The 25,100-nt window shown below is 39.3% G+C and overlaps 1 protein-coding gene across 1 annotated transcript in view; it reads right to left on the reverse strand.

The window, feature by feature from the left end:
* The window catches only part of LOC124159525 (nuclear pore complex protein Nup205), a 61,478-nt gene that overhangs the window by 15,546 nt on the left and 20,832 nt on the right, over positions 1-25,100 (reverse strand). Inside the window, exons 15-22 of the mRNA XM_046535393.1 lie at positions 23,070-23,282; positions 20,386-20,651; positions 18,241-18,523; positions 13,271-13,460; positions 12,097-12,450; positions 10,706-11,011; positions 1,647-1,771; positions 1,047-1,220 (exon numbers count right to left, since the gene is read on the reverse strand). Coding sequence (XP_046391349.1) covers positions 1,047-1,220; positions 1,647-1,771; positions 10,706-11,011; positions 12,097-12,450; positions 13,271-13,460; positions 18,241-18,523; positions 20,386-20,651; positions 23,070-23,282 — 1,911 coding nt within the window. The remainder of the gene's footprint in view (positions 1-1,046; positions 1,221-1,646; positions 1,772-10,705; positions 11,012-12,096; positions 12,451-13,270; positions 13,461-18,240; positions 18,524-20,385; positions 20,652-23,069; positions 23,283-25,100) is intronic.

Consider the following 25,100-nt stretch of genomic DNA (forward strand, 5'->3'; position numbering starts at 1 on the left):
AGTATTTGGGATCTTCATAGCCCAGGCGGATGGAGCCCCAAGGACTCTGTGAAGCATAAGAGATACTAAGTCCCATGCCAATGATGAGGATTCTCTTATTTAGTGACGTTATCAAAGCAGAATTCAACCAAATATACAGAGTTCATATCGTTAAATTTTCTGTAGATTTTCTGATAAAATGCTAACAACGCCTGTTTATAACTCTTTACTTCGAGGACATATTAGTGGTGGTCAATTAATGCCTAATTTCAGTAGCATTCAGTAATAAGTAGTACTCTACATTAACACTGTCTGATTCCTACAACTTTTACAGAGCCCACAAAGGTAATTCTTCATTAACCTGACAAAAGAAAGTTCTGGTAACACCGGCTGTAGTCCTCATAATTAACAGAAATTATTAAGGGCAATGCTAAAGCATTTAGAATTTCAGATGATATGTAGTACTTGTCACAGCACATGAAGTACTCCATCATATAACTATACGGTAAACTTAAGGAAGATTATCTGATTTAAAATGAACACATTCCTCATCCATGCTGATTGCTGATAAATCAGTCAATAATGTTAGTTAACTAACATTAATGTCCCTTGTTGGAGCTCTTAGAGACTATTATAATAAGTGTGAACTAGATGAACCATAAACCAAAACCATAGGAAGAACTTTGGACAGCTCAAAGATCTCTGATATCTGCTAGAACAGGATGTAAACAGAACCAATTCAGAACCCAGCTCCAGATATGATGTCACACCTATCTCCCAAAATGACAGGTAGAAAGCCGCGTTTGAACCTTTGTAATGTTTTTGATTCACCTCAGCTCAATCGATACTGATTGCTTGTTTGGAAGAAAAATATATAAATATATTTTTCTTATAAATTTATAAAAAACTCTATATTTATAAATATTCTTCTTTATAAATTTATAGAACAATATTGGTTATCTATAAGACGTGCAGGTTGAAATGGTTAAAGAAAAACCCAGTAAATTCTTCATGGTCAATTTCTTATGTACCTACTACATAACAAAAAAATAAATTTTAAGCCATACCTTCATTTCAGCTACAATTGCCTGTCTCTGTGAGACTTGTATTGACTGAAGTTCATCCATCAGAGTACGGCGCAGTGAATCAAGGTTGACAAGACGAAGGGCAGGACAAGATGGGGCAACGTGAGGCCAACTATCGCCACCTGGACCAATTGAAACTTCACAATTACGAAGAACCTGGAAAAGAAAAAATATATGGTTTAAACTCACAATCAATGTAAGATTTCCAGTCACTTATAGTTTCAATTTTTATTTATAAAAGTAAGAAATCAAATACTTTCACATTCGTGCATTCATCAGAACCAACACCAATAGAAAATTAAGTGCGATCACTACATTGGAATTATAATACACAATGCATTCCTTTAAACTACATACTATTTACATTATAGCTCACACATGGAAGAATTATCAAACTATTCCCAAACATTTAATTTTTTAGGATAAATTAAAATGGAGGTGGCTAATTAATGGTCATTAAATTAACATTCAATATATAATCTTGAGGGTGAAGAATTGCTCCCATTCTTCGCCCCTCACTAATGGATTTTTATAATCAAAAGACACTAATAGTTATGAAGCTCAGGCTTTCTAAACACTGACCTGCTGTATTTGAGAAGGCTCGAAGAACTCCCAATTAGGGGATGGAGTTTGCTCTGGTGAAAAGTTAAGTGCTTCGAGAACCCTGATGAGGAGACGGTCGTGTGGCCTGGCACCACTCGGGGGCACTAGAAAATAAAAACAAAATACTCTCACTTCCACCTGAGCCACACAATCTGGATTCCGCTCCAGCAGCTGCTAGGAAAGATCCACGCACACTCACATCTCCATTAAATCAAATCAAATTGAATAACTCTAAAAAAATTAATATTAAAATGGCACGGCATAATCATTCACAGAATGGTTCAAAACCTGGCCAAGTGTGTTTTTAAGCTAAATTACATTCTTAAAGTATTCCTGCATCTGTGTGCCGTACTGCATACAAAGTTACTTGATTCATGCAATACATTGGAAACTGGAAACACCCAAAATCATGATTATTTAAAAGAATGCACTAGATGGAAAGGAGAGATAAGATATAACAAAAATAGGTTCTCCCTTTCCGTCATTCCCTTAAAAGTTTAAAATAAGAAAGCACCTAAGTTACCACCAATTAATAATGAATCGTACCGTCACCTGAGTTATTTCATTAGCTCAATCAGTGATGGTTTAAGCAGTAAGAAGAGTACACAACTGCGTAGGGTGCCAAGCAAAAGGGCAAAGTGCTCAGTCCAATGATCAGTGCTAATCCTACTACCAATGAGGTTATTATTGAGGAGTGGGCCTTAACTCCTCCTAAATGAAAAACTTCATTTAATGAACAAATGCTCTTGGTAACACAAATTGCCTATGTAAATGCAGTAGTGAGAAACCCTGATGAACGAACTCCTCTGACGAAAACTTCCAATCAACGAAATGATTTTTTGGTGCGATTGAGTAGAATTCACCTCTCAATAACCAATGTTCCTGATTACAATTTTATTTTTATATGAATAATTTAATATTCCTAGCATTGGAGGGCCAATCATAAACTTTCATTGAATAGGCCAATCAGAATCGTCGTTATTAATCGTAACTATATCCTTCACTGTGGTGTATTTCCGCCAACTTATCTCGTGGCGAATCGCAAAAAATGCAAATGCTGACATTCGTAAAATAACTCAATGGCCCAATATTTACAGGCTCAAATATGAAATCTAGAGCTATGCATTTCGATCGCATTCTTTTGACGGTTGTTTAGGGTACTTCACAGAAATGCAACGCGTCAATTCCGAAAAGCATTTTTTTTACTCGCAGCAGTGAGTGGCACGCTGCCATTTTCTTTAAATTACGGAAGATACAATGTGCACGCTAGAAGATGACAGCCAACTTTTGCCTCTCATAATGAGGAACTTGCATGGGTCGTAGATTGCTCTAAAAACTATTTTGAATAAGTCAAATGGATACATTAGCTCGCAAAAATACCTTCAGTTTCTCCATTCAACATCAAAAGAAATAAAAAAATTGCATTTGAAATCGAGAAAAATTTCTCTTAGCCGACCACTGCACGAAGACACCCGAGCGTTGCCGAGGCCAGGCGTGACGTCATAGGTGCCTAAACAACCGTAGGGAGTTGGGAAATACGCTGAGCACATGGCGTAAAATTTGTTTTGAGGGAGTATTTAGCCGCTTATCGTCACTTTATTTTGTACTGTTATTCTTGGGCAAGTTTTCCTATTGCTATTGTGCCTAGATTATTACTTGGGATATTAATAATGCGGTATCGGGATGATGAAGTTACATGCGTTTCACTTCGTATGTTTTAGTTATCAGAAAAATGGATGATAACGTTGCCACTCGTTCGAATAGTAGACCTGAAATTCATCTACATCTACATAATACCCCGCAAGCCGCCTAAAAGGCGTGTGGCATGGGGCGTTAGGACACCAGCCTTTTTTTAGGACACCAAAAATTGATGCCACGACCCTCATGGAATTTGTTAAGACAAATTATTGCTATACGCCGGCGGCAAATGGAGATGTAAAAGAAACTTTTAATACTGGAGGATAACAATCGTAAGCTGTGCTGTTGACAGAGTAAGCTGTGCTGTTGAATTTGGCAACGCCGAATTAGAGGAGAAGGAAGTCCTATCCGTCCTACGGTACGAATTCACAGCAAAACAGTCTGCACACAATCCACATGTGAGATCGCGAATCGGTTCCGCTGCCAACACACACACAAGCTACAACCTATTTCAATAATATAGGTAAATCCATAAACAATATACTAGCATATACCATAAAATATAGTGGGAAATAGGCAAATACTCTTATCAAAAACTGGAAGTCACTGTCACATTCTTATATTCATCGCGTACAACTTACAATAACAGAACTCGTTATGATGAAAAAAACAATCTATGTATTCACTGATTCACTATTCACCCTTAAATTAGCCCACACAAGTGATACAGGTGACTTTTCTCACTACTATTCATTGAAATAATGGAATAACAAACTTCACCCACAGTTATTATTTCAATAGCGTGATCGTGAAATGTCATATCTACGGTGAACAACGGAGATTAGCACGCCACTGACAATTTTTACACTACTGTTAAACATTTATCGATAGCGTAATAGCACTTTTTACAATTCAATCACGATGGAACACTGATAACTCTTGGCAGATATTTTTCAACCTTGTCAAACTTTGTGCATTACAACCACTGGCACTGTGATTATTAGCAGTAGCTGTTTAGGCTTTTTGAATTCCCTCCAGGTGGCGATGGAGGGGGAGGGAGAGGTCGAGTGCGCATGCGCTGGGCCGACACCGGAGTATCGTCTCGCTTGGCATTCACACTCTCTTACGCCGAACCGTGCCTTGTGAAGTTGGCCTGCACTCTGTACCCACCATTAAAGAAGTTCAGCTGAATAACAGATTTCACTTTATTTCAACATAAAATTTGGTCCTTCGGGCCGGATCTATTCCGGTTTTACTACGATTCCAGCGTTTAATACGTGCAGTATTGTGAAATTTTTCTCCTTTTTTCGGCACTTAATGGACTTTTATTTTAGGTGGAAATTTCTAGAAGCCACGTGGTTCGACAATTTTTCTTCAATAGTGATGGTTTTTCTACGACTCCATCTGCCAGGGTGTGTGCTTCCCTAGGACTTTGAAGAAGTTTCTGCTCTACACGGCCTGCTTCAACTTCATCTGGTTCTTGGTGAGATTGACTTGACTGTTGAAACTTTTATTCCTTCGATCGTCTTATTTCGTGTTCAATCATTCCCTTTGAAATATGTCGAAGGATCTAGAAAGCCTCGTGCAAACTCAAATGAGTAAAAGTGAACTTATTTCTCGTTTTTGGTCAAATACGATGAAATTGGGCAAGGACAGACTAACCGCTAACTTACTCGAGAAACGTAAGGACTTGTTTGATTCGTATTGGAATGCATTTCTTTCGGGCCACTTCGTAGTTTTGGAGCAAGCTGAAGCCGCTAAGACAGAGTACGTGAAAAATGATCACTTTTCGCGGGTGGAGGAGCTTTATATCGACGCTTTGTCTAACATATCTGATTACGTGTCTCAATTAAAACGATCGAATTCATGTGAAAATGAAGTATCACGTAGCGCCTCAGTTAATTCTAATCTTCCGAAAATAGAATTACCTGTTTTTTCTGGTGACCTATTAGAATGGGAAAGTTTTAAAGAGCAATTCCAAAAGCTAGTGGACGAGGCGCCAGACTTATCAAATGTGCACAAACTTTTATATCTTAAAACCCACCTACGTGGGCCTGCCGCTGAAGTAATACAGAATTTGCCTATCTCTGGGGCGAATTACCAAGGGGCGCGGAATGACTTAGAGAAGCGGTATGGTAGCACTAGAGTTCTTTCAAATTTCCATATGAAGAGTTTGTTTGAACTTCCAAATATGCAAAAGGCGACTTCCTATGAACTGAAGCGAGTCCTAGATCAATTTCGCCAAACTATTAGGGTATTTGAAAGCCTTCAAAAGCCAGTTCAAGCATGGGACGAATGGTTCGTATTCCTTTTAGTCAGTAAACTCGATTCTTCTACACGGTTCCAGTGGGAATTATCTCACTCAGAAATGAGTGCGGTGCCGTCCTTTGTGAGTTTGTCTGATTTCCTTGAAAACCGAATTCGTGCCTTGGACGCTTCAAGAGAAGTAGCTTCTTCCAATTCGGCTTCAAATTCAGAGTCAATAAGGGGTCGAAATAACTCAGTGAAATCACCGAGTCAGTCGAGTAAAATGTTGAATGCAGTGTCGTCAAAGTCTTCGAGAAGAAATAATGCCGCTTGTCCGCTCTGTTCAAGGGGTCATTTTTTGAGGTATTGCTTAGGTTTTAAGGCTCTTAAACCTGAGGAACGAAGAGAAGAAGTCATCAAGCTTTCTCTTTGCCTAAATTGCCTTTCTGGTAATCACGAAGCGAGTCGGTGTCGATCATCAGGTCGGTGTCTAGCGTGTGGCAGCAAGCACCATACGCTACTGCATGAAGCATTTCCGAGACTCGCGGATAATCCTCAATCGGCTGATGCCATACCATTAAAGTCTCCCACGATTTCCCCTTCGACTTCCCCCGGTGCAGTGTTATGTCGCGCAAGCTCTTCAAGTCGAGTGGTTCTCTTAGCGACTTGTTATGCCCAGGTTGAATCACTTACGGGAAAATGTATCACAGTGAGAGGACTCATAGACACTGGGTCTGATACGTCTTTTGTTACGGAATGGTTGGCGCAAACTCTGGGACTTCGGGGATCTAAGGTCAGCGTTCCGATCATGGGCATACAAGGTCATGAAGTGGGTACTGCTTTGAGCATGGTAAACGTGACAGTTACATCCTCCTTCGACAGAAACTTTAAACTAGATCTTCAAGCCTTGGTGCTTAAAAGGCTAACCGCTCTTACGCCCTCCCACTATGCAAAATTGCACCCATGGTCTCATCTGGAGGGGTTGACCTTTGCGGATCCAACTCATGCCATTCCTTCATCAGTTGACCTCATCTTGGGCGCCGATGTCTGCGGGGAAATACTTTTAAGTGCAGTTCGCGAAGGGCCTGTAAGAAGTCCTACTGCTCGTTTAACTCCTTTTGGATGGGTGTTAATGGGACCTGTTTCGCGTGCGAAGGATATGAAATTTCCAAATGACTGTGCTACCGCTATGCATGTGCAAGCATATGAAAGGGTGATGGATGAGATTCAGAAATTTTGGTCCCTTGAGGAAGTTTCCACGGTAACACCGCCGTCAGAAGAGGATTCTTATTGTGAAAATCATTTTAAAACGACTCACCGCAGGGACTCTGATGGGAGATATGTAGTACGTTTGCCATTCCGGCCAAACACTTCGCTGAAATTGTATCCTTCTCGGGAGTCAGCTATGAAATTATTTTTGAAAAACGAGAATCGACTCAGAAGTCAACCTGTTTTGAGGGAGAAGTATGCCGCATTTATGACGGAATACTTAAATCTAGGTCACATGGAACTTACTAGTGCGAGCGATCAATTATATTACTTGCCACACCATGCTGTTTCGAAAGAAAATGACGAAACGCGTAAAGTTCGAATTGTATTTGATGCATCTTTTAAGAGTGCCTCTGGTAATTCTTTAAATGATTTATTGTTGAGTGGACCTCGTCAGCAACCGGATTTGTGGTTGATTCTAACGCGTTGGCGTTTTTTTCGAGTGGCTTTTACTTCGGACATAGTGAAAATGTTCCGCCAAATTCGATTGCATGAGGACGACTCAGACTTTCAACGTGTTATTTGGCGTAAGGATCCTTCCAAAATAATCTCAGATTATAAGCTGACCACGGTTACTTACGGTACGGCTCCAGCCCCCTTCCTAGCTATCAGAGTACTCCGGCAATTGGTACTTGACGAGGGTCATTCATTCCCTTTGGGAGCTAAAGCAGTGGCACGGCATTCTTACGTGGATGACATTCTTTGTGGTGCAGCTAATGTAATTGATGCTATGGACGTTAAGAGACAGTTAATTGAATTACTAGCGAGGGGAGGATTTCCATTAAGTAAGTGGGCATCTAACGAACCCAGTCTTTGTTCGGATGATGAAAATCCGTCGAAAATATTTTCTGACTCAGAAGTGGTTGCTACCTTGGGAGTAAGATGGTCACCAGTGTTAGATACATTTAGTGCGAGGGTTGCTCATCCGACCGGCCGAGAGGCAGTAGTGACTAAGAGAACTGTGCTTTCGGAGATAGCCCGATTATTTGATCCATTAGGTTGGATGGCGCCTGTACTAATTGTGGCCAAAATTATATTGCAAGACTTGTGGCTGTCCAAGGTAGGATGGGATGAAGTTCTAACTTTGGAACTTACTGAACGTTGGCAGAGTTTTAGGTCTTCACCATCCAAGTTAGAGCAAATCAGTATCCCTAGATGGATAGGTACTAAAGAGGCGAATGTGTCTTTCATTTCCCTCCATGGTTTCTGCGATGCCTCTGAGAGGGCATACGCAGCAGCAGTGTATTTGCGTGTTGCTGGGGAGGGGCAGGATGGCTATGTTAGCCTGTTGGCCGCTAAAACGAAAATCGCCCCGTTAAAGCTTGTTAGTGTGCCTCGCCTTGAATTGTGTGCAGCTGTACTTTTAACTCGCTTCCTGGTGAAAATAGTGGAGGGCCTTCAGTTCGTATCTGTGCCAGTATTCTGCTGGATAGATTCAGCAGTTTCTTTGGCCTGGATCCGTGGCCACCCCTCAAAGTGGAAGACCTTCGTGGCTCATCGCGTCGCGGAGATCCAGACGTCGCTTCCGGGGGCCCAGTGGAGCTACGTCAACACCAAGCTCAACCCAGCTGATGCCGCAACCCGTGGGATCAGCCCTGACGAACTGATGGACTCCTCTCTCTGGTGGAGTGGACCACCATGGCTTGCCGGCCGGGAAGAGGGGTGGAGCTGTGGGAAACCCGAATCATCAGGTGCTGAGGATTCGGAGATGCGGATGGCCGTAAACCACTCTGCAACTTCCCTTCATAACTCAGGTGATGTATTACAAAGATTCTCATCATACCTGCGCCTGCTAAACGTCATGTCTCTGTGCCTAAGATGGTTACACAATTTCAGGGATAAAAGCCACAAACGCTCGGGGTTTGTCTCCCCCGAGGAGTGTGCCCAGGTGGCGATGGAGGGGGAGGGAGAGGTCGAGTGCGCATGCGCTGGGCCGACACCGGAGTATCGTCTCGCTTGGCATTCACACTCTCTTACGCCGAACCGTGCCTTGTGAAGTTGGCCTGCACTCTGTACCCACCATTAAAGAAGTTCAGCTGAATAACAGATTTCACTTTATTTCAACAGTAGCTTAACGGGAGATGTCACGTTGAAAATAACACTATTTTAGCACAAAAATGTTCCTAGATGTCTCATATCAGCAAGCAAAAGTTGCATTGACTGGAATTCACCCCATAATACAAGCACAGACAGTCCTAAACGATGAATTCTCCGGTACCTACGAATAAACGGATGAAGTTATTGTATATAAAAGTTAAGCGGACATTAGTAAACATCAAAATAGTTCTAATTACATACTTAAATGAATGATATGCCGTCGATAACATCAACTTACAATTAACGTAACCCCCTTTCAATGGCCGTGGGTCAGACTCCTACAACGATGTTATTTAGGTATTATAAAATTTTTGGTTTTACTGCTCCAGTTTTATATTTTATCCCCTGACTCAGATATTAATATTATAAATAATCAACACGTCTAACAAACGAAGCTCTCACAACTGCTGGCAACTATTACAAACAATCACAACAATAGCTTCGCGTGATGTTTAGGCACCTTTGACGTCATCGAGGCTTCGTCGGCAGTGGCTTGGGGGGTGAGGTAGTTTTTCCCGCGCTTTAAAATTAGTTATATTTATCATTAAATATCTCGCGAAGGAAAACTCAGATATACATACGGTTTTCTTTGTTGTATTCAGAAAATAATTTTCTGTCCGCCTGTGAAATAAAAAAAATTCATGCAAGTTCCCCATTATCTTGAATAAGACTTAGCAATAACTTTAGTTCCATTCTCATAGTTTATCTCAAAAGCATCTCAGAGCTAGGAGAAATTTTTGCCTTAGTCCCAATGTTGGATAAATTCTTGAAAATAAAAAATATTTGTGCTTAAGCGAAGGAAGTCAACATTTACCCATTGCTTTAAACATTATCTTTATTGTAGCGATGTCCGAACGTGATGTGAAGGGTAGTTGATTTTCTTTGGAGGAAAAGGTTTTCGATGGCTGTGGATCGTTGCATGAAGAAGGCATAGGTCGCAATTAAGTATGACATTCAGTAATAAATACAGTGGAAAATTCTTGCCTAATCGAAAAGGCCTCATTACCAATGTCAATGGACAAATGTCTTCAACTGGCTTTCTAGGGCTGATCCTCATTTCAGAGTCCATCTTGCTGGAACAAGCAAGAATGGAGGCCCTGATTAAGCTGGGAATGGATGGCTTCACGGCATCCAATAGGTGTGATGGAATAATACGAACTGAGGCTTCCTAAATGTGTTCTATTGCCCACGATTTTCATTGTAGTTGAAGGAATCAGCATTTTTTTCCAAGGCATTGAAGCATGCGAAGGTAGAATGAAGATATCGCATGCAGACTTGCTTTAATTTTCGTGCCCCTAGAATGATGCAACGTGCAAATCATCTCTGGGAAACAATCTCCCGATCAACGAAACGGCAAAATTTTGGCCTTTTGAGTATTGTTTAAGAAAGGTTTCACTGCAGTATGTGAAAAAATTGAAAAACAGAAAAATACAAGTCTCTTTCTTTTTCAACCTCTATCGGTATCGGCAATTTAAAAACATTAGCCACATGAACCCATTCAGGTCTACCTTGGGCAAAACGATGTCATAAAAGGCAAAAGTAGATGCACTTCATCATTCATCAATTGCGAGTGGAATGAAAAAAGGTTTAACTTACAGTTGAATATTCTAATCTTTCACAATGACGACTGAAACCATCAATTTCATTAAATCGATTACGATAATTAATAATAATGATAAGAAAAAACAATAAAATACATGAATGTGTCATGTCGCATTTTGCACCTTTCTCCTCTTATCAACAAAGAACATTCAGAGACACAACAATTTCATTCTCCCAATGCTTACATGAACCGACAGGCAAAAGATGAGAGCGACTAAGCTGGAGAGTGGTCTCCTCATCTTTGTCTTCCTCTTCTCCTCCCAAGCGACTGCCATCGACAGACAATTCAGCAGTATCTGCAGTTCTCCCAGGCCACCCTGGCCCCACAGTTCTCATTGTGCTCCCTAACGCTTGTGAACCAGGAACAGATGGCGCAGACAACAAAGTCCGCAGAAGTGTGGTCAGCTGGAGATGATGACGGTTAGCAGCAAGGGCCTTTAATTCAACTGCCACTGTCCTCAACAGCCACGACGTTTGACCTAGTGCATTCACTGACAATACAAGGAAAATAAGACGTCATTAACATAATGCTACAAATCAATTACTGAGCAAAATACCCAAACATCATTTTTCTAATGTGAAATCTCAGTATGATTATGACATGATCTTAACATTGACAGGTTAACCATTCAAAAGTATAGTATTATTGACTGATGTGGTATTTGGAGGAGCTGACTGACTGCAAAGGTCATTTGCACCATGAGAGAAGGGTGTAAGGGAAGGAAGGGTGGGGAGAAACCCCACATTGACATTAGTCTGCTTTAAACAAAAGGTGCCAATGGGATCATAGCTCAACATTCCATCCAATGGACAGAGTGTCGTGCATCAAGTGTTCTCTATCAAGCAATCAATCAGGGATCGGCGAGTCTCAGAAAAATGTCCGCCACCTCTGGGATTTGAACCTGGGCCCGTAGAAGGGGAAGCCAGCAGCCACCATGCCACCCTGATCCCCAACATCATTCCCTTCAGCAATAACATTTCACCCTTAGCAAGCTTGGCCCATTTAAAACGAATGCAATTGATAGCACACTAAATAGCATGTTGCATCCCCCTGGATAAAAGTCTACATAAACTAGGATTTAAAAAGCTATAAGTAGCGGGAAGGAGGATTTAAAGGGTTTCACACCCCTAACCCACAATGTTTCTGAAAAGTATAGTTCAAATGAAATTTTTTGATACGAAACCCCAAATTTTTGGCCTGAACTTCGTAATAATGAGTGTGTGCAGTATTAAAAGCATCAATAGTCAGGTATTAGAAGCATCCCCACAAGTACCCCAGGAAGAAAGCTTGCACTAAAAAGAGTTAAATATGGTAACAAAACTTCGAACATAAAAATCAATTATTAAGTACCATATTTTTCTGAATATAGTCCCCCCCTTTTTTCCAAAATTGCCCATGGTAAAAGTAAAGGGAGGACTATACTCAAACATATTTTTCAAATATTTTCCCAAAACTGAAGCCTCAAAATTAGGGGGAGGGGGGGATATATTCAGAGGGGGGCTACATTCGGAGAAATACGGTACATAGCTGTACTGCAGCAGAAAATTTATTGAATATTTAATTAATCGTGCTAACCTTCACACCTCTTCTGTGGAGAACATACACTTGCTTCCCCAGGAGGGGAGATGATTGGAATGGAAAGAAGGTGCCTGGTGAGGTAGTGACCACCAGCAACGCCACCTGCAGAAGATGACGAGCGCAAGAAACGAAGAACAGGTTCTGAGGTACGAGGGTCAGCACACAGAGCATATAGGAGTCGATATCCAAGGTCGAGAAGGGCTGAGTGAGGAGCACGGGGTCTTAATCCAGCGACATCCAACATAGACGACTGGGCATGGCTCGGAGATGTCACTTGTAAGTTGGTCGCCAATCCATGATCCAAAAGAGCCAACAGAGCATGTAAACATGTTCTAGGAAACCCTAAGATACCTACAAAAAGAATGAAGACAATACATACAATGAAAATGCCCTTCATTAAAAAGTTTTCCCAATAGGCCAATAAAAAATATCATTAATGCAATGAAAACGCGGAATAATGGTAAAATGAAACTGAACTTTCATCTTTGTTACCTGAACCTTTCATGATAAACATGCATGACTACTAAAATGTAAATACACATGTAATAATATGAATGTAATGAAAGAAACTAAAATAAATCCTTGAGCGAGAATTCTTGCATAGTAGGAACAGTCAAACATTTTAATTGACTGCTTCAATTTTTTACTAACTAGCAACTGTTCTACCAACAGTTTTTACTGATTTTTTACTGTTATACAATGTGATTTTTTTTTCCTTTCTTTGTTATGAGTGATTATTATGTGTGATATATATGTACACTGATTTTATGCTTGTGAAGTAACTTATGTTTTTGATGGACGTGCCTTAATTCCTGTGCAAATGTACCTTTGTCTTTTGGGCAAATAAAACATATTATTATATTATTATTATTACTGTCCTCAAAAATATACTGAATTTCCAGGTTTTTAACATGCTTGCAAACCCCGGAAAACACAACCAAAGATGTACAACCATGGTAAAACCCTAGTTATTACAGAACAAATGCTCAAAGAAATAGATATATGCACAACATATAACCAAGTAATAACTCTTAAACCTCATTTCAAATCTTTTTTAATACTTCCCTCAAAAACTGAACAACATTGATTAGCAATCCAATGAAGTTACGACACAAAGATAGGAGAAAGTATTCGAAATTCTAAAGATAGTATGCATGTCTTTCTCCCTCACCAGGTTGCTGGAAGACTGTTTTCCTCAGATCCTTAGAGAGATGGAAACCAAGAAAGAAATGAGCCAAGTTGGGTGCTGGTGATTGTGGAAGCCACTGCAGCAGTAGCCTCAAGACCATTTCCTTCGCTCTTCCCCGTATGGTGAGTCCTTTAAATGGCTCACTTGAATTTGGTGAGGATCCTTCAGAGGGCTAAAAAGAAAAGACTTTTTAAAAAATACAATCTGTGATGAAAGAAATAATTTTTAAATGACAAATTTTCAAACCTTGACATGAAACAAAAAATGAACACTTGGATATTAGCATTTTTAATACATAATGTAATGGAATTTATGCCAAGAAATTCGACAGTGAAATGTGTAAGTGATGAATAAAGTAGTCTTACACACGACCAAGCAAACAAACTTGAGGGGAGCAATGCTTTCCATTTCACTGCAAACTTTTGACTGAGTAACTATTACCTAACTCACAAAGTACAATCAAAAATGAAAAGTGAGTCAAACATTCTCCCAATCTTGGATCATGAGCCCTATCCAGTAACAACGTCTCCTCATTTCCAAGTTTCGGAATCGAACTTTCAGTTTCCGTCTCAGATTCCATTTCCGTCACTCGGAAACACTTTTATGCTATCCACTATGCAAAATTTACTGCATTGTCGAAAAGGGATAATGCCTTCACAGGCATTATTGCTTTCAACTGGGTTCGCCTGAAGCTTTATTTAATTCCTGATTCTGTACATAATCATCCATTTCCCATAATTTTCAGTACACATACAGTGCCAGTATTGCAAATTACTTGTGACTTCTTATCGGCTTCTGCAGGATCACTTTCGTGTTAAAAATATTCCATAACTTACCAACTGGAAATCCGCAATGCGAAATTTACAAGAAAGTAAGCTTAGAAGCGTTAACGCCGGACAATAGCGTCATAATTCCCAAAACGCGGGCTCCAGAGAAAGAAAAAATATCAAATATTATTAGTACTGCCAATAAAATTCTCCCGCTGAGTATACAAAAGCCTAGAAAAGAACCAACCGAAACTCTAACTACAAAATATGACATTAACCTTGTTGTAGTTAATTGCCGTAGTGTAAAAAACAAGCGCGCCGAAATCGAGCATATTTTTCAGGACGCAGACGTGGTCATGGGGACAGAGAGCTGGCTTACGGAAGATATAAGCGACAGCGAAGTTTTTCCTCCAGAATATAAAATTTACAGATGCGATCGACGCAATAGAACAGGTGGCGGAGTTTTTATTGCAGTTAAATCCCATTTACAAAGCGCCGCCCACGAAATAATTGACAACGAAATTGAAAGCGTATGGTGTACAATTAAACAACGAAACAAAAGGAGTATTCATGTTTGCTCTTTTTATAGACCGCCGAACTCCGAAGTCGATATTATGTACCTTCTAGAAAATCAAATATCCGCATTTACTCAAAGAGACAGTAAAGGTGTAATAGTAATCGGGGGAGATTTTAATCTTCCATCCATAAACTGGGATACTTACACTGTAAAACCGAATTCAAGGAATAAAGAAATCAGCGAGGTATTACTCAACATACTTGCAAATCACTCTCTCGCCCAAGTAGTTGACAAACCTACGAGAGGAAACAAGCTATTAGACCTTTTAGCAGTAAGCCATCCTAAGTTGATAAAACAACAGTTTTAACAGTCAACCAACAATCTGACGCGGAAGAAAACCCTGGAGAAATGCAGAGATCAAACCATCGCCGCGGAAACCTACGCTCTAACATTGATAAAACAAGTTGATATTATTGACGGTATAAGCGACCACAGAGTAATCTTTGCGACGTTAAAAGTTGATGTGGTGTCAGCCGTAAAACCAAAACGCAATATTTACCTATTCGATAAATGTAACTTCACTAAATTTGGCGAGATGCTTAATGACTCCTACAAAAAATTCGTTGTTACATCAAAGGACCAAAGCACAGATGTAATATGGACACGTTTCTTAGAAATTCTGCGCCAAGGAATCAACGAACATATTCCGCAAAAACTGAAATGTGATAATAAGGAACCTCGCTGGTACAATAACGATGTCAGAAGAGAACTTAGGAAACAGAGAAAACTATACAACTTGTACAGAAAGTCCATCACGTCTCGTAATAAATCGAAGGAACTTGAAGCTAAAGAAAGTTACGCTGCTCAACGCTCAATAACCAAGAAATCAATGCGAACTGCAATGCGAAAGTTTAAGAAAAAAGTACTTGGTGAATTACTCGAAGAAAATCCGAAATCCTTTTGGTCGTACGCAAGAGAGCTTCAGGGAAAAAATTCAACCGTAGATTCGTTATTTGATAAAGATGGTAAACTTGTCACCGAAAATATTGGCAAAGCTAACACTTTAAATGCCCATTTCGAAAGTGTATACACTACTGACGATACTCAATTCAATGTTGACATCCCATATACTGAGGATTTGATGGAAGAAATATCTATAAAACGTGATGGGATAACTAAACAACTACAATCGATTAAGAATAGTAAATCTCCGGGTCCGGAGGGAATACCCGCGCGTGTCCTCAAAGAGTTAGCTCCACAGATCGCGCCTTACTTAGAGATCATATTCAAGAAGTCACTCTCTGAAGGGAAGTTACCGCCCGACTGGAAAATTGCAAGCGTTACACCCATTTTCAAAAAGGGAAACAGAAATGACCCAGGCAACTACCGGCCAATTTCACTAACATCAATTATAGGCAAGATACTTGAACATATCGTTGTTAGTAATATCATGACTTTCTTGGACAGACGTAACTTCCTCCATGACTGTCAGCACGGATTCCGAAAAAATAGATCCTGCGAAGCACAGCTCGCGCTCTTTCTTCACGACGTTATAAAATCTGGTGAATCGAAAAGACAAGTTGACGCACTATTTCTAGATTTTAAGAAAGCTTTCGACACTGTACCTCACAACAAACTTTTATACAAATTACAGTCATGCGGATTAAACGAAACAGTTGTAAACTGGATACGCGACTTTCTCAGAGATCGTAAACAAAGAGTAGTTCTTGACGGAATTAGCTCTGATGTTGTAAAAGTTACATCAGGTGTTCCACAAGGAAGCGTAATCGGCCCACTGTTGTTCATTATATACATTAACGATCTCTGCTCCCGCATTAGCAGTAAAATACGTTTATTTGCTGACGACGCTGTCATCTATCGCAAAATTAGTGATCCCTCTGACTCTGAAATTCTATCATCGGACTTAAACAACGTTCATTTGTGGAGTCAAGAGTGGGGACTCGAACTCAATCTGAGCAAATGCATGGCGGTACATTTCTTGCGGAATTCATCCAACACTAACAATGTTTATGCAGTGGATGGCATTAACATAAAGGCAACAGACGAAGTGAAGTACCTGGGAGTTACGATAACCTCGAACCTCACGTGGGGAACGCATATAAAGAATATTTCCGGCATAGCTCTGAAGAAATTAGGATTCGTCAAGCGTATTGTGGGAAGATTTTCGGATGAGAAAGTAAAAGAAAGGTGCTATTTCGCTCTCGTCCGACCGCACCTTGAATATGCAGCGAGTGTATGGGATCCAGTGCAGAAAGACTTAATCCGCGAACTGAATAAGATACAAAGGAAGGCTGCGCGTTTCGTCAAAAACCGCTACGGGCGTACAGACAGTGTTACCCAGATGTTAAGCGAATTAGGCTGGGAGCCGTTGGAGACTCGGAGGCTGCGCGCTAGGCTTAGATTGCTTGAACAATTAAGAATGGATATCTTTAAGAGCGACACAGAGAACATAATCTTAGAGCCACACTATATTTCCAGGTCCGACAGAAGCGATAAATTAAGAGAGATTTTTTGCCGAACGGATAGATATGGGAATTCGTTTTTCCCCCGAACAATAAAGGACTTTAATAAACGCTTGTCCCAACCTCGTTAGAGCACTTCTTTTTTTTTTTTTTATAGCTGTAAACGGCTGGTGTCCTAACACCCCCTGCCACATCACTTTCTCATTCTCAGAATCGGTAAGTCATTTTCCGAGACCCTCTATCATTTCTGTTGCTCCCAGACGAGTTTCCGTTCAGTGACAGAAAGTTCAGATATACTTAAGTTCATAGCTCATTCCAAAATTATGATGTCTTTCCAAGAACCAACCACTAACTATCCAAGAGATTGCCTTAGTGGATAGGGCCCTATAGCATAATATTTGTCATCATAGGGCAGCATGAACCACTTTTGGGTCGCTCATGCATTCTCCTCTCAGGAGATGCGGCCCTTAAGTTCAAATGAAATGTATAATAGCATTTTCAGATGAGAATTAAAATGAAATTTATGCCCCACCAAGCTTTTACATTGTTTCATGAGGGAATGAATCAGGAACTAAAAAATATGTGTTTAAAGTGTAAAAAATTACCGCATTTCTCCAAATATAGTCCCCCCCCCCTAATGTTGAGGCTTCAGTTTCGGGAAAAGTTAAAAAAATGTGTTTGAATATTGTCCCCCCTTTACTTTTACCTTGGGCATTTTTGGAAAAAAAGGGGGGACTATATTCAGACATACAAGGTAATATGCGAAGACATTAAATCCAGATCTGACTGCATCTTTGTACTACGCCAGGTATGGAGTTGGCAAATACATGATCTAGATGCTTGAAATACGGAAGGAAAATATGTAAATGCAAAAATCTGAAATGACAGCATTAAATCTGAATATGAATGCTGACAAATGCCGTTGAAATTCATGGATACCTGCTGTTTTTTAAATTATTTTTGTTATCAATATTGTTTGCATCAAAACAGGTATTCTATACATTTATTCTCTACCAATATGAACTATAATTAACAAAGTTGCTTTCAGCTGCCCAAAAGTAGTCTGATATCCAAAGACCTTAGTGGCCTGTGGTTTCTAATTGAACAAGCCTTGAGGAACTTTGAATTCGAGTAACTGTTTCTGCAATGAAAAATGTCAGCGGGCAAGCAAGGTTTCTTAGATACCTCGAGCACAGATTCTCCATGGGCTGCTCCATCTTCTTCGTCAGCCTCGTCCGGACCAATGTCTTTATCTTCTTCAAAGTCAACTACTTCATCTTCCTCGGCTTCCATACATTCTACAAAAGCATGACGAACCTGCGCTGTTGCTTGAGGGGAAGATGTGAGGAGGGACAAGAGGTGGACTTGCGCTGCGGATGATGGTGACCGTGGGCAAGCTGTGGCCAGAGCCAAAATTCCCAAAGCGGCAGGAGTGTGTTTCGGAAGCCAACCTGCCTGACTGACATACCTGAAATCATAAAAGGGTATTCACATAAATTATGATAAAATACAAGTAGTTCATCAAAAATGTCACCATAATGGTCTGCCAGGCTCCTAACAACCAAAAGTTAAGGCCCTCAACTTTCACACATTACCTTATAAACAAACACACAGGAATATCTGTCAAGAAGAGCAAATGGAAATACTTATGTACCAAAATTAAAAAGTCACAAATATTTTGGCATATAAATAATTTAATTACTTCCAATATTTAACAAAGCTGCATAATTGCATTACATTACCTTTATTTCAATCCCATTTTTATATGTAAGCACATGGATTCAGCACAATGCTGATTGTAACAAATTATCACAACACATAACATGGAACAAGTAACTATGAATATAGTCACGCACACAGTGCAAATTTATACACACCAAGAATGAAATTCATTATTAAATATATTATTTGTATTAGCCAGGATTCAAAGAAAGAAGATGGCATAACTGGTAGCATACCTGACTGGCAATAAAAAGATCTGTAGTTGAATCCTATCAAAGCCAAATGATTTTTTAATGACAAATTTCATCCTTAGTACTTATCACATGTACTTATCACATCCTTAGTACTTATCACATGTTTAGAAAGTATAAAATCACCACACTACCATGGACTGATAGCGACTTAAAATCATAGAGTAACATGGGGATTTGTAGTAAAAAAATGTCACATTTTACTTCATAAACAATGAGACAAGCACTCAAATTAATTGACATGAGAAAAAATTCCCCTGAACTAGGAATCAAACCACAGACCTTCTGTTTTCTGGGCCACTGCGCAGACCACTGTGTCACCCCGATTCTTTAATTCCCATGAGAATTTTTACTGAGGCCCAATGCTAGTACATGTTAGGCCCAGGTGGAATATCAGCTTCTAAGTAGCAATTACTTAAAGGTGAACCCCATTCCAATGCTAATACTACTCTTGGTAGTAAATGTGGTTTCTTTCAAACCAGCTGCATGAAAAGCAGTGAAATATGCAATGATTGCCATGAGGAAAAATTCTTCTGGACCGGGAGTCACAACACAGACCTTTGGTACACAGATCTGCTTTCTGGTCAGATTCCCAGTCCAGGGTAATTTTTACTCATGGCAAATAATGTGAATTCCCAATCCCGTTCACGCATCAAGTTTGAAATAAACCACAAATTACACAGGCAATTAAGACTTCTACTACATAAACGATTGTAAAAAAAATATTATAAAAGCATTAACCTAGCTGCAAACCCGAAAAATATTCTATTACATAATTTATTTGTCCCAATAGAGGCAATCATGTAAATTATTAAAATATAAAAAATACATTAGCCAGCATATAAAAATATCCTCATTTCTAATGAAATCCTTTCATATCATTGAGAATACTTGAAATGGCCTGTATTAACTGAAGAAATGCATTAAATTACCTCTCAGCGATAACCAAACAACTAAGGCTGTAATTATTGGGTCAAAAACATGTCTCTTACAGTTTTCAGGCTTAAAATGAGTTAATTGGGAAACATGCATTTATAAGTGATGTTAAGGTGAGGTTAAAAAAATAAAAATATTCCATTACAACTATTGTCAAGTCTCTATCCCAACTGAAAGAGGCAAGTATTCTTGCATGAAAGCAACTATACTACCCTATTGCTATTTTGCTCATTTCAACTCTGAAAAGAATAAGTATAGATGAATTATTTCAGTGGAACCTTTAGGAAATGCCTCGAGGGAAACAAGGGCCATTATTACAGACCAGAGACAGAAGCAAAGGCATGACGTCAATGATATTTCTTCGGCCTAATGTAATACAATACTATGGCTAGGAAGACCTGGATATATTTGAGATAATTACCTAGCAACATTAAGCAAATGGTCATGCTTTCCAGATCGAGGGTTCACCGCAAGTAGCAAGCGATCTAGGCCAGTGAGCAGAAGGGGGTCTTCAGATGAAGCAGAGAGTAAGGTGGTGAACCGTCCTTGAAGCATAAGAGCTCGCCTTAAAACACGGAGACAACCCAAGGCACAGCCTTCCATCAGTCTCCTTTCTTTCTTGCTGCGAGTTGTTTCAGGGTTGGCTTCCTCTAGGCAGCCGGCAACTTCATCTATAATACTGAGAATCTACAAAATAGAGAAGTTTCATAAACAAGTTTGCATTGCAAAAATTGAGCAGTAATCATGACATTCATACACCAAAACACAAAATTTTTAATGGGATAGTACATTTATGGTCATAATTCAAAAGGTAAACAATATGATGACTCATTATAATGTGTTCCAAGTTAAGAGGAGAGGTACAGTCGGATCCGGATTTAAGGTCTTCGCATTTAATGTTTTTCCGCATTTAGCGTTTATTTTTTTGGGTCCCGATTCATTCCCTATTAGGACAATGTAAAAATTATCCGTAATTAGTGTTTCCGCATTTTGCGTTTTTCCGCATTTATGGTCGTAAAAATTTGTTCCGCTCAAGATTTTTTTGCCCGATTTAACGTTTTTTCATGACGGTTCATCCAAATCTTCGAAATTATGCTCATCAACAAGAAAAGTCTCATTAAAGTTTACCAAGAGTCGATAGAATCTACCGGGGAACGCTTCTTCAACTGCTTTCTTCCGCGAGCGCAGCGCTGCGACCTTCAACTCGCAAGTTGGGTGATTTGTTTTCTTCTAACTTTTCGCTTCCCTTCTGATCCAAACACCAGGCACTTTTTGTATCAGATCCGATCTAATGGAGCAAAGTCATCCCTTAATAACCGCGAACTACCTTATCCTTCACTTCTTGAACTTGACTTTGATGATACGTGACTACTGATGACACGAGTTATCCTCCGAGGGCCGCTACAATAATGGTTTTCTCGTTATGTTTTCAATTGATGGCTTATGCCCCTTTCAACTCTACTCCCTACGGGCAGTCGATTATTAGCCCAATATTTTTTCAGTCTGCTACTTTCTCTGTTCAAAAGAGGAGGCCCAATAACAATTGCGCAGTTCACTAGAAGATTCTTTCTATAATCCATTCCAAGGTCAGTTTCCACGGAAGAACAGCGAAAGAACAGAGGAAGTGTTTCCCCTGTCATGACCGTGAGTGAGAGCATTCTTTCCCTGCGGAACAACATTATTTTACATCGTAATTTAGATATCCCGGAGCCAATTTATCGACATGCGGCTGGTTGATATCGCTGTCGATTCAAAAATATTTATCTGGTGCTAATTAATGTCAAAAGAGAATGACAATCGGAGTTTTGACAAACTATCACGGTCCATGACTCTAAATAAATCGCTCATGCTGGAAAAAAATCACCGCATACTCACGGTAGAATAGATGAGCGCGGAAAAATACGAAAATCCGGCAGGTATCTTGGTGGTTGACTTCGACATCATAACCCTGACGAAATTGCCTAATTCCAGAGGCAATGACAATTTTTCGGACGAAATCCAGTTCTGTTGAAGGTTAAACCTTTTCACTTAACAGAGTTTATTTAATCGTTATTCAAGGTTTACCCAATTTTTTAAAAGCTGCCGAGAAACAAGGCGAGTTGGAGTCAAGGTGATCAGCGCGCCGCGTAAGCAACTTCTCCCGGCTCCATTCGACCTGCATAAGGCCGCGGATATATGACAACGAATCTGGTGTTATCATCGAGTCGAATCACCATCGCCTTGTACGCATACTAAAATAAGATTCTACTTTTTTGGATGACCTCGAAATCCAAAATGTGCGCATAGGAGGCTTTTTAAAGGCCCATAAATCCCTTGTTTCGCCGAGGCCACAGAAAACGTTAAGTTGGCAAAATTCCAGAAAACCTCCCTTTTACTAGATATTCGGTAGTTGAGAATTCGGGATCAGCGATCTTCTGATGTCCCTTTATTTCACTCATTCCTCATGATTTTTCAAGTACCTACTTACACCTTTTCTTATTATATTAGAAATGCCATAGTCACATACATGTCACTTTTACAGAAAAAATTCTAAATTTCATCGAGACCACTGAAATATGCATAAAAATGGAATCACTAATGTCCATAATAACAATCTGTGTGGGAATGCTTAAAGTTGATGTTTATTAGAATTTTCTTAAAATATTTCATTAAAACAATTGTCATCCTCTCATTACTTATTTTTACTACCCATTTTTTTAGCTGATCCCTGAAAAGTATTATCCAACCTTCATAGGGCAGAGAACATTTCATTAAAGAATTTTTTGCTGCATTCAGCACCTTTTAGTTACTTAAAATAATATTTTTTATTCATAAAAAGCCATTCCAATCATTACAGACCCTAAAACCTGAAAAAAATGTCAGGTCCTCATTTAGTGTTTTTCCGCATTTAGTGTTTTAAATTTTGTCCCCCCTGAAAAACCTTAAATCAGGATTCTACTGTACTTAAAATGTCTCTACATAATTATGATGAATGAGGAAAACACAAATATATACAGATTTTTAAGAATCTATGTCATTAACAATCCATCCCAGGATAAAATAGGCGAAAATGTATAAAATGGCATACACTGCAAATAGAATTGAAACAAAGTCAGTGCTACTCACGATTCTCAAGAGCTCTGATTTGGAATGTAGCTGGATCATGAGGTGGAAGCCGGGAGGAGGAGCAACAGTAGTGGCTGTAACAACTGAGCTACCAGTCACAGTGGTGTTGGCTTCACGAACTTCCACAACACGGGTAGTAAAATCCTCACTTGAAGGCTCATACTGGCGCAAAAACTTCAAGAATAACCTCAGGCAAAGACGACACACCAGCCACTGTAAATTAATCAAGCATAAAATAATGCTTATTAATAATATTAATAACAACTATGTTTATTGATCATTCAGCCAACAATGAAGTGGAATAGACCTCATCAATTGAACAACAGTACACATTACAAAAGGCAAAATGATCAGGGCAATAGGTGGACCTATATAAACACATCAATCATCTACGACACGCATATTTAGAAATTAACATATAGGATCCATAAAATAAACCCACTCATAGCCATAATACATACAATTCAATACAACAATGAAATTTATCAGACAAGAAGGATTAGAAAAATTTTATGAAGCGAGCTTCATTAATTAAGCTTCATTAATTAATTGATCCTTGTCAGGTAATGAATCGAACATATTTAAGCTGATTGAAATTCTGCTTTCACTTTTCCATTCTACAAAATGGGACATCAAGTCTATCTTTGGGTTGAGTGTTGTGACTGTGACTATCTCCTCTCACAAGGAAGGTTGACAGATATATTTTTACAAATGTAAGTACTTCCAGGGCATACAAGGAGTACACTGTCACTACTTTTTTTTGAATGAAATGAGGCTTGTGATACCCACCCTCATTTAGGCCTTGGAAGGCCTCATGGCTTTAAAAATTTATATTTATCTTTTTTAACAATAGATATTATCCATTATTAAAATGAGTTTAAACAAATCAATACTATTTACACTTTGAAACAGTAGGCAGTTTATAAATAACCTTATGACCACTACTTAATTGGGTACCATTTATTACATGGGGAATACATACAGATAATAATAAGATTAACTATTTAAAAGCACTTAAATGATACTTGCTGCTATGATGCTGGGCTACATGTAAATTTTCAGAGCCAATGGTGATTCAACGGTTCAAGGAGAAAGTTAAGAATGGGAAAGCGATGAAGAAATATCAAATGGAAGCTCAAGCACTTATATACAGTGCAACCTCGATATAACGACACCCCACGGTACACTAATAAACACTCGCTATAGCGAATTGTCGCTTTACCGGAGGTGGAGCAAATAATAGCCAATATACCTCTTGCGAACAGACATACAGGAACAGGAGTGGTGCGGCGACAGATAAACATCTATCCGATAAACGTAAGCATAAATCCAGACGAAAGGCGATGTTATTTTGCATCACTAAGATTCCTTACTCAAATAACGACTAACTATTCAAACAATTTATAAGCGCCGCACTGAATAAAAATCGTGCAAAGCATTGTTTCGTCAATCATTATATTTATCGAACGACAGTTTACCACATAAATTTGAGACTGAGCACTCCATTAACTTCATTTCTAACAGATCGCTAGGAATTACAGAGGTTAAGGAGTCTTGATGAAAGTCTTCCGGCGGTGAAACCCTCGCTATGGCGAGAGCCAACACCGAAAGGGTCTCGTAAAAACGAATTTTTTAACACGCTTATTATAGAGTTAATTGACGGTGCATCGGCTATCTCTCGTTATAGCGGGGGTGTCGCTATAGCCCGTACTCGCTTTAACGAGGTTCCACTGTAATTGGATACAAGTCAAATACATATAAAATGCTGGAGGATACGTTGGTTTGGTTCTCTATTCCACCATTCCTGAGAATGGCAGTGGAACCAATGCCAAGTTGATAAAACACAAGGTATAAGTCAACTCAAAGTAATTTTTGCAATTTTAAAAACATAAGTAGATTCAAATGTAAAATCAAAACACCATATACTGTATATGTCTGAATATAGTCCTCCCTTTTTTTCCAAAAATGCCTGTGGTAAAAGTAAAGGGGGGGACTATATTCAAACACATTTTTTTTTAACTCTTCCCGAAA

Source organism: Ischnura elegans, chromosome 5 (assembly GCF_921293095.1).
Source record: "Ischnura elegans chromosome 5, ioIscEleg1.1, whole genome shotgun sequence".
In the NCBI taxonomy this organism is placed as follows: Eukaryota; Metazoa; Arthropoda; class Insecta; order Odonata; family Coenagrionidae; genus Ischnura; species Ischnura elegans.